Source organism: Otolemur garnettii, unplaced genomic scaffold (genome assembly GCF_000181295.1).
Source record: "Otolemur garnettii isolate 467f Iridium unplaced genomic scaffold, OtoGar3 scaffold00037, whole genome shotgun sequence".
Lineage (NCBI taxonomy): Eukaryota > Metazoa > Chordata > Mammalia > Primates > Galagidae > Otolemur > Otolemur garnettii.
Window position 1 is genome coordinate 15,060,663 of NW_003852432.1, and position 11,367 is coordinate 15,072,029.

The 11,367-nt window shown below is 36.8% G+C and overlaps 1 protein-coding gene across 2 annotated transcripts in view; it reads right to left on the reverse strand.

Moving 5' to 3' along the window:
* Positions 1 to 673: 673 nt before the first annotated feature.
* The window catches only part of IFRD1 (interferon related developmental regulator 1), a 24,895-nt gene continuing 14,201 nt past the window's right edge, over positions 674 to 11,367 (reverse strand). For both annotated transcript variants that reach the window (XM_003789808.3, XM_012805167.2), the window contains exons 9-12: positions 8,040 to 8,174; positions 3,955 to 4,083; positions 3,492 to 3,587; positions 674 to 1,443 (exon numbers count right to left, since the gene is read on the reverse strand). In XM_003789808.3, the coding sequence (XP_003789856.1) occupies positions 1,354 to 1,443; positions 3,492 to 3,587; positions 3,955 to 4,083; positions 8,040 to 8,174 (450 nt within the window). In that variant the 3' untranslated portion in view covers positions 674 to 1,353. The remainder of the gene's footprint in view (positions 1,444 to 3,491; positions 3,588 to 3,954; positions 4,084 to 8,039; positions 8,175 to 11,367) is intronic.

Genomic DNA, 11,367 nt, shown 5'->3' on the forward strand with positions numbered 1-11,367 from the left:
ATGTATACATATATGAAGTTGAAGATTTAGATAAAGTTGGTATTTGCTATTTCTTTTTCATGGTTCTGACCCACTTGGAACATGACAAAGTGACAACACACAAATCTGAATTCTAGCTTCCAACTCTGTTTTCCATCGTACTGTAGGAAGGACGGAACTCAGCGACAGTGACTCCATAAAGAAACAAGCCAATGATTCTTACCCAGGGAGACATCAGAGCTTCCAGGAGTCATGGGGATGTAGGAGAGGAAAAACACTCATTGGAAAAAACACCTTTAAATGATTCAGGCACTTCTGGCTAAGTAGATACTTCCCCACCTCTGTTTTCTACAACAAGGATATCAAACAAACAAGTCTGCAGCTTCTAAGCTGCATCACATGCTGCTTGCACTATAAAATTTTAATCTCAAGTTTAATAATTAAATTTTAATGCATTTTCAAAATGCTTACAACTTCTCATAAAATAAAAATACCTCCTACAGGCAACCAAGCAGCAATATTCTTCTAATTCAGTAACTTGAATCCCAACAATACATTGTTACTTTTTTCCCACCCAGTTTAATGTTTTCAAATAGACAAATAACAGCTGTGTCCCCCTCCCAACCTGGCTTGGTCACTTTGAATTTTGTACCTCAAAGCTATAAATAATGTTTCTTCTGTTGGAAAAGAAGCATTTTCAGTGTGAAAAGATCTTTATTTCAAAATAAAATGAAATATTTTATCACACAGCAGATAAAATCAGTGTTACTGCTCTCATAAGGTTAAAGGTAGCAACCTTTCTGGCATATGCTAATTCACCATGAACTCCCAGTAGCTGAATTGAATAGCCTTTAAGTGCAGCTGTGAGGTCCGGTATAATTCCTTTTGTTGATCCCAGTGAGGAGATTTAAAAAGCTATAGTCCATTTAAAATTAAAAATACAGCAGCTTTTCTAGAGGAACTAGATCCCAAAAATTGTATCCAGAACTCTTGTCTAAGGTATTAAGGTAAATACCTTGTATAGCATTATAATCAATCAGTATTTCTGACAACCAGAATCTAAGAAATTAAACCTTGGCTAATCATTTTTCTCATCATGAAATCAAAATTAAACACTAGATTTTGACTTCTGTAATAAATAGAATATGTTCAGACATTACAAACACTTTATTCATGTTTACTGATTATAGTTACAGAGAACATTCAATAATCAGAACTCACCATTGGCAATACTGTACATTAAATTATAAGCAATATAACCCATACTACAAAAGTTATCTAAGTTACTCCAAGATAAAAACTGTCTCTAGAGTTTAAATACATTAGAAATAGAAAAAAAATAGAAATTAGAAAATAGTCTTTAAGTCTGAAAATCTAGAAGAATTCTCCAACATCTGCTCTCTTATCTCGACATTTGCTTCGAGCTTTGGTTCGAGCTTTGAAGGCTGCAGAGTTATATAAATGCTGAAATGAAGAAAAGAAAAATACATCATCAGTAAGACTGAAGATATTCTTAAAAAATGGGGGCAAAGGGGACTAAAATTCACAAAGCAAAGAAACAGACTATTTTGACCCTATAAATATTTGAAATGTTTATAAAACACACAAAGAACAAGGAAGAAAATGAACAGATAAAATAGCTAATGGCTACTCTATATTAAGAAAATTAACCAAGTATGTAAAATACCTAGAAAAGTCCAAGCAAAAAAAAGTGGAAAAACGACATCAACATTTAATATGATCTAAGAAATACCATGACTCACGTGAAAAAGTCCTACCTGGCTATCAATTAAAATAACAAGAAGGAAAGTGGTGGGGTGCCATTTTCTAATATCAATTTAATAAATGTTTGAAATCACAAAACCCAATACTGACAAATGTACAATAGCTACAGGCCTTCATTCACTGCTGGAGACAATTAAATATAACTTTGGAAGGTAATTTGGTAGTACATATAATACATATCAAAAGTCGCAAATTTAACCCTGTATTCCATACAGGGGATTTCTTCAAAGAAATAATTCAAAAGAGAAATGCATATGAAAACAGTAACATTTATTAAAAAGCTTTAAAATACCCAACAATTATGTGGTCATAAAACTAATAAAATTTTAGGGTTCTATAAAAATATAATTAAATACTTCACACCTACCAAGACAGCTACAGTTAAAAATAAAAAGCAAATAATAAACGAGCTTTGGTAAGGATGTGGAGAGACTGGAACCCTTACGGTGCTGTTGACGGGAATGTAAGATGGAGCTGCAGCATGGAAAGATGGCAGCTCCTCAGAATGACCACATGACCTACTATGCCCCTCCTAGGTAATGCCTCCTAAATTTGTACATCAGTGTTCACAGGAGCACTATTCACAAGGAAAAGATGGAAACAGCCCAAATATCCCTCAACTGATAAATACATAAGCAAAACTTTGGTAAATCTGCTTAATGAAACGCTACTTCTTCCACAGAAAGGAATGAAGCCGTGATACATGCTGCAATGTGGAGGAAGCCAGACAACACTGCTCTCACGGCCAACAGCCAGACACAAAAGGTCACATGTGGCCTGGTTCCATTCACATGAAACTCCCAGCACAGGAAATCCACACAGGCAGGGAGGAGGTCCGTGGATGCCACTGGCTGGGGGGACAGGCAGATGAAAGTGACTGCTAACACACACAGGGTTTCTGTGCAGGTGTTGAAAATGTTTGGAACCAGACAGAGACGATAGTCGCACAACATCATGAATTCAATAAAATGCCAGTGAATTGTGCTCTTTAAAATAGACTACATTATGGGAATTCTACCTCAATAAAAAAACAAAAATATCATTCAGGATTTTTTTTTTAATTAACAAGTGAAAATGATATTAATTGCTTTTTCTTTTTTCTTTTGAGACAGAGCCTTACTTTGTAACCCCCGGTAGAGTGCTGTGGCATCACAGCTCACAGCAACCTTATATTCTTGGCTTATGCAATTCTCTTGCCTCAGCCTCCCAAGTCGCTGGGACTACAGGCACCCACCACAATGCTTGGTTACTTTTAGAAGTCTCACTCTGGCTCAGGTTGGTATTGAACTAGGACAATCCACCCACCTCGGCCTCCCAAGTGCTGGGATAACAGGCAGGAGCCACTATGCCCAGCCTGTATTTCTTTGAATAGCTTCCTCACATTTATAAAATGAATCTGGTATTTCACTAAGTAAACTGTTACCTGATATAAAAGCAGCACAGGGTAAATACTTATTCTTAAATATAAAACTCCACAGAATAAAAAGAAACAAAAAATAATATTTTCTATGTTAAGATAGTGGGATCATAGGTAGAAAAAAATTGTTAAAGCCCTCCACACCCTAAACACAGTAAAGCTTCTACACCATTGTATAGCTATCCTGTGTGTAACATAATGAAAGCTTACAACTCCATGAGCTAAGCTCCTGTCACCAAACAGAATGAAAGCTCTGGTTCCACTATTCTTTGGTGCATTCAATTCTATTGAAAACATGAACAAAACCTACCCTTTCAAAACGAGAAATCTTCATTGTTTTAAGCGTTGCAGCATCAAGCATCACTGGGGGTCCAAGTTCAAATACATTGCGAAGAAATTCATTTGACTTATGGGAAAGAAAAAGGTGACAAGGCTCAGTATTAAATATTACAGCTCTTTTTCAAGACTTAAGTGAATGTTATGTGTAACCTATAAATATGAACTCAGATCACTAATTCTTTCCAATGGCTTGAATCCAAGAAAGCTATGTCAAGTGAATGCTTTCATACAAAGATACCAGTAACATTCCACAAGATGACACAATCCAAAGAAAAACAGTTTTGAATTTATTCAATCATACTTTCAACAATAAATTTAGTTTTCTCACACGCAGAAGCGGTCTGGACAATCAGTTAAATTCAAAAGCCAATCAAGTGAGCTGCATTCAGGACTGCTCCCTATAAAAGCACACTTACAGAAAGGATGTCACTCACCTGCAAGTGGTACTGCATCCCTGATCCAAGAATCTCCTTAAAGGTGTCGTAGGTGTGTTTTTTGACCCAGCAATCAATATACATGCGTTCAGGACCAAATTTAACAGTTTCTGTTGGAAAATCCCGTTCCTAGCCAACAGAAGAAAAGGGCCCAAAGGGATCTTAAGTAAACACAATTACTCAACAGATATATAAACATTGAGATAAATGAACAATATGATTTAAACTGATACTTCCTGACATGTGGACAAACTAAAAATTCCTATCTTTTATGTAAGGGTGTAGAATTTGTCTAGTTGTGCTAGACCTGAAGGCACAATGGAGTTCAAACAAAAGTTGCAAAAACACGCTGTTGTGAACATTTTAAAATTCGAATGGCATGCAACAAACTTGAAAAAAGGTCTCAGTTGTTTGTGTTGGTCTAGGATGGGAATGGGAAAGTTACCGAACAGTCAGAAAGACAAACTGGTACCCCCAAAAGAGGGTGAACTGATGGGCAGCAGGGATCTAGGGAATAAAGTGAATGGGGTTAACAGCACCAGCAAAAAGGAGAAGGCCAGCACTACCAGCAACGTGGAGACTCCACGAGGTCTCACGTTAGGTTTATTAGAAAATAAACCATAACCCTAGGTTTTAAAATTTCAGCACTGGAACAATCTTGCCAGAAGACCACTGGAACATACACCATGGGAATGAGGGTGGGAGTACAGCCCAAGCGAAATGGAAATAAGAGTTAATGGAACAAATATAGGATAGAGTGTTCAGGATAAACAAGTCGCCCAGAATGGTGGCAGAACCTGCTAAGAAGAAATTGGCTGGTTAACTCTTTGATGAATCATGAAGATTAAGAGAACCAGGAAGAGAAGGTCGACTGCCACAGGGACAGGAGGAAGGAGGAGAAGGAACAAGTTCCACCTCCTCCAAACCACCTTCCCCACATCTACCCAGCCCCCTTCTCACTCAGCAGACACCGTGGGTAACACGTAGATAAGAACCTGAAATCTAAAGCTAAATGGACATGTCATGCACTACCCGGCATCCAACAGCAGCCCCCCAAAACGAGAATTCTATTCTTTCAACCTCGTAGATAGAACTCTATTTCCTGGCCCCCTGCAAGAGTCATCAGTATCCTTACCTACTCCTCCCTCCTGTAGGTGAAAGACCCCTTATCTCCTGTTCAAAGCTAATCCCAATCTTTCACTTACACAGTTTGCCCTACCTGGGGGTTCTGCCAACTAGGGATTGAAAATATTAAAATATATATATATATTTCATGTCCTGAACATGTATAGGCCTTCCCCCCTTGTCCTCATCCCCTAAACTGTAGAGTATAACAATGATTTCCATAGCATTTACAATGTACTGGAGATGATTTAAAGTATAGGGGAGGGTATGAATAGGTTCTATGCAAATGCTATACCCTTTTATATCAGGGACTTGAGCTCACATTTTGGTCTCCTCAGGAAGTCCTGGAACCAATCCCCAGGTACTGAGGAACAGACTATATTCACAAGTGCTCCTTTCTCTACTGGCTCCTTCTCCATAAACTATCTCTAGCAAATAAAAGAAAACAAACCCTCCCACAAGCCAGCACTACCCTCTAGCTATCAACTCTCTTCCTCTCCCCACGACAGACATGCTTTTTAGAACAGTCAGGCCATGTTCTCTTCACTTCCCATTCAGTTTTCAGTCCACTGCAGTCTGGCTTCTCTCCTGTCACACCACTGAAGCGGTTCCTATGAAGGCTGCGAGTGCCCCAACTGACAGATCTAACTGCAGCTCTTCACGTTCTCACCTGACCCATCTGCAGGGTGTAGCCATGAGAAAAGAGCACAGCACAGGGGTTCAAATTTCATCTTTGCTATTTACTGTTCCCTAACTACCCCTTTGGTCCCCATTTTTCATTTAAAAGGAGTTAACTTTATTGCTTAAGAGCTATAATGAAAGTGAAATAAGAAAATCATATGGGAAAGCCTATGATTTTCCCTAACATAGCAAATGCTTGCTGATTTAAGGGAAGTATGAGCTTCAAGAAAGGTTTTAAATGAAAAGAAATGGTGTAGCAGCCACTACCACACCTAAAAGATGTAATCCTCTGTAGCAGCTGAGCAACCTTTGTTTAAAAGACCTATCCAGGAAGCAGGACCCTCCAGAAAAAGCTAGGTTCACAGGCACACACAAAAAGACAACAACTCTTAGCAAGACAAAGACCCTTAGACAAAAACTCTGAGGACAGGCCTTTCTCATGCAGAGGCAGGAAAGCAGAGGCTAACAGAAGAACAGGAGACCCGGTGGAAAGGGAGGGGAGGTTCTTCAATCTGGAGATGAAGAGAAGGAGGTGGGCAAGACCCGACAAACTAGATCATTACACAACAGGAAAGCAGCAGCTTCCATTTTCAGCAGTTCCTGAAGAGTAGACAAAGGGCCTGTGACTCTGGTGAATACTGAGATTTCACCCATGTCTTCCTCAGACAGTCAGTGCTGCGTGCTTGGCTGGCTTTAGCTGAGAAGCGTGTCAATGGAGTCTGTCAGGTCCTAGTGACCCTCTCAATGTACTTGAGGTGGGGCCTGGGCATATCAATATAGGAAATCTCAAAGCCAGTATATCAGAAAATGTAGGATCTAAATCTAGGAATAGTTTGCAGTTAAGGAAAAGAAACAGCTTGTTTAATTTATGGACATTTGCCACAATGATGAGACCAATTTCAATTCTTAATATTGATATCTGTTCATGTTAGGCTTTTAAAAAAAAGATTATATTATTATTAATTTTAGAATCCAGAGTAAATATTAAAATATTACTATAATGCAATTAGAGTTAGCATTAACCAAAACAGTTAGATCCTAGAGGATCTCTTTGATATCCTAGGTTTTGCTGTATCAAAAGCACATTATTATTTTGAAATTTTACTTTACTTTTATTTTTTTAAGAGACAGGGTATTACTCTGTCAACCTTGGGTAGATGCAGTGACAGGGTCAAAGCTCTAACACTGTAACAACAAGCTTCTGGGTTCAAGTGATTCTTCTACCCCAGCTACAGCTCAGCTTCCAGAGCTGGGGCCACTGGAGCACACCACCACACCTGGCTAATTTTACTTTTTGTCTTATGTTGCCCAGGCAGGTCTGTAATTCCTGGCCTTAAGAAATCCACCTGCCTTGGCCTCCTAAGCACTGGGACTATAGGCCTGAGCTACCACACCCAGCCTAAAAGTAAATGATTAAAATGAAAAAAGTTAGGTACATGAGAATTTGCTGAACACATTAAAAATGACTTGAGGTAGAGCCTTGGCATTTTAAATTTTCATATACACATCAAATTGAACAATTCTAATAAAAGAACTGCCCTATCAGAGAGAAATAACCTGAGATACTCATTCTGTAAATCCAAGAACTATTTCTTACTTGGCCAACCAAAAACTTGTTAAAGACTTCAGTATTCTCCACAGCTGAGACTAGCCTCACCCTATAGCTCAATGTTGGCCAAGCAGTCTAATCCCTGAAGGTTTCTAAATCAATTTATTTGCCATGTAGACTGAAGCAAGTTAGAGGATTAAGAACAAATTCAAGCACCAGAGAATGACTTTCAGTGGCCTTATTGAGATGCCAGGTTTTGTGATTACATTTTGGGTTTTAGCATGTAGCCTTCCTAGAGAGATCACACAGGTCTTTCCTTAAAGGTAAAGTTAAGTTGGAGACTGTACTAAGTATGTATGTGCTAAGCACCACTGTTTTAAGATGTCAGTACACCAAGGTGAAATACATTACTATCGCTATGTATCGTTTTTATTTTTTTAAACCTAAAAAAGTACCTTTATACATGAGCATTAAATTTTCCTTTCTTTGAGGAAACAAAGGAAGAAAGAAAGAAACAAAGAAAGAAAGGAAAATTTAATGCTCGTGTATAAAGGTACTTTTTAGACAAAAAAAAAAAAAATGTCTCTACTTAATGTTGTTAAGCAGCAGCTAGGTCTTAAAACAAGGAATCACTTTCATTGAAGGTGAAATTTAATCAACAAAATCACCCAACTGTCAAGTTTCAACTTTCAAAACAGTGGCTAGTACAGCATTTAAGAGGCCTACCTACCTCCACTGCCCTCAGGACATCTCTGAAAACTGACCGCTGCTTTCTCTTGTCCACTTTGGCCCGGTGTTTATTTCCATCTGTAGCCAAAGCCTTAAGCATCTGAGTCAAAGACTCCATATCTTCATAAAAAAAGTCCTGGTCAAGAGAAGCAATTTTATTTCATTAGTTACTGGTCCTCTTTTAGAGCTAACAAAAAACAGCCTACCAGTTGTACAAATACCCAGTTGTATAAAACACAAATATTCAGGCTATTTAGAGATTTAGGCAAAAATTAATCCCGAAATGCTGCCCATAAGATAATATATGACAGCAGAATAATTAACATTCCAAGTTTATCTAGATGCATTCAACAAATACCTATTGTGTGCCCCTGCATCTAACACATTACTGAGATGTCAAAGTTCAGGGAAGTATACAATACCACTTCTATCCATTGGCTCCCCAATCCCTAAAGCATCAAACTCTGAGAATTCCAATTATTCCTATTCCAAAGGTGTAAGCTATCAATAGTGCTTTTTAAGGACTCTAATTTCTAATTTATTGCCATATTTCAAATAAGCAACAAAACACATCAGGTGCCCAACTCAGGTGATTAAATTATTTAAAGCTAGAAGATGCTCTAATACCTTTACGGGGAAAGCTGCAGAATGTATTACAGTTTGCTATGACCTTAAACTAAGGGCCCTTTCATAGAGCTAATGTGGCTATACATTCAAGACATTTCTTTATTCGCAGTGTTTTTATTCCCTAACTACACTGTACAAGCACTGAAAACTAAAAGATGACTCAAACTTATTTAGCTGACCAAACCTAGAGCAGACACTTCTTACTAAGAAGTCAGAGGATGAGCAATCTCTAGTTTTAATTACTCATACTTGTTTAACACTTTTTACATTGGAGGTAATAATCATTCGATTTATTTCATTAAAATAAGCATTCTTATTCTGGACATTCTCCAAGCTATTTACATTATTATTTAATCACAAGAAGTATAAATGTGCCTTAATGTCTAAAATGGAAAGATTTATTACGGTGGTAAAACATAAACTTGAAATTAATGTGATAGATATTCAGCTTTTAAGTACATAAATGTTTTCTTATAGTGAATATTTTAGAATACATATTCTTAATTATTTCTCAATTATTTTCTTCCACTGTTTCCATTTACCCTATGTCTGAATTAAAGACAACACCCATGAATAAGATGCAGAGTAGGTATTAAAACAGACTAAAGTTATACTGACCTCTATATTTAAATTCTAATAAATCCAATCCCATCATAACAAGATGGAGTACTTTTACTTATAAGAAATAAGTACATTTTAGGAACTGGCAGTTTCTTATGCATATTATTGGCTACTTGTTACTTATTCTTTTATATTATTCTCAAAAAAAAAGATGTATAAGATTAAAAAGCCTACATAGAATAAAGAAAAATTTAAGAAAATTTTATACATTATCTTAATTTGTTCTAAGAATTGGGATTCTTAGAATTTGTTCTAAGAACCGCTCTTACCCCTGGGAGGTAAGAGCACTGAGAATCCCAGTTCTTAGAACAAATTAAGATAATGTACAAAAATGTACCTCCCAGGGGACAACGGCTATTATCTGGAGACATTTTTTGGACACTGCAAATGGGGAGGATGAAGGTGTCACCAGCATCAGCAGGTAGAGGCCAGGGGTACTACTGAACATTCTGTAATGCACAGACAGCCCCTAAACTCCCCAACAACAAAAATTATTCAGACCAAAATATCAATAGTGCCAAAGTTTAGAAACTCTAATGTAATATGATCTTACAATGGAAAAAACTTCACCTATATAGTTTGTGAATCACTGAGTTCTTTATATTAAAACTCAGGAAAATAAATGTTAAATATTTTGGGGAAAAGTCTCCATCAAGAGCTTGGGCATAAACAAGAAAGAAAAAAATTGTAACACATAACAAAAGTAGTCCATAAATAGCATCCAAAAGCCTATTTATTCAAGTTTAAGATAATTATACAATAAATGTTATAAAACTGTATACTCTTTAAATGGCTTTCCATAGATACAAATAAACATCTCAACCCTTATCAATAATAAAAAGACAGCAGCACAGTCATTACTGCACAACAGGGTCAAAAGTCCTGGATTAAAATCTTAGATCTACTACTTACTACATTAAGTTTGAAAAATTATGTTTCATAATCTGTAAAAAGAGAGTATCTACCCTCTCACAAAATGGCTTTAAGGATTAAATAAAAATTGATCCCTCCCCAATTCACTGTAAAGTGCTAAACATTATCTCTAGAATGTTTTATCTGACTCTATTCAAGCATAAAAACTTCCTTCTTTGAATCCCTGCTAATCAAGGCCGTTCTTTGTCAAGGTATGGCGATATCTTTATACAAGGTCAGTTGCCCTGGTCAGTTGCCAAGATGTCTTTACACTGCAGGAAACAAGAATGATGAGTTGCCCCTTCTGAAGTGTAACATCCAAGACTTCAGATTTAACTCCAAGGAGTGTATTGTTAAGTTTTTGGATTCTTTTTTTCTCTTGATACTGTATCACTAAACTTCCCCTGTCGGCTCAGGCGGGTAAAGAAATATAGGGAGAATTGGAGGAGGTCTAATTATATTCTTCTATATTACATTCAACTAGTAAGGGTGGAAGACAGATCTGAACCGAGGCAGTATAGCTCCAGAGCCCACTCTCATCTACTTGGCTATATAGCAAACACATACAGTAAGCTGGGGGAACTCTAACAAAGGAGCAATAATTCCTAACTTCAAATTTGAACAAACAGTTATTGACAATAATATATAACTGACTCATTCTTTAAAATCCAACTTAGAAGTTAGCTCCTCATAAGTTTTTTCTGTCTCCCAGGCAAAATTCTTGTATCACTAGATTCCAAGGTTAACAGTATCACAAATTAATTATGTTACCCAACGGCTCTGAATAATTCAATGACATTCATTTGCTGTAAGAACCTGTGGAAATCTGCTTATATGTTCCATCAACACCCTAATTTTGTTCATTTCTGAATACCCAATATCTATACACACACACACACACAGATGTAAATAACTTACTATTTAAAAAAAAAAAAAAAAGGAAACAAAACTACTAGGTTCTGTGTTGTAACCCTGTTCATTTTCTATCTTTGGACAAGGATTTAAGCCATATTAAAAAAGGCTGGATGAGTTCTTCTGGCTATCCTGCATGAGTTACTAAATCAGAGAATAAAAGATACATGGGTAGTAATGGATTTCTATTTATACAAATTTAAACAAACACATTCAGTATGTACGATTTAAATTGCATTATGACTTCACGTTTAAGA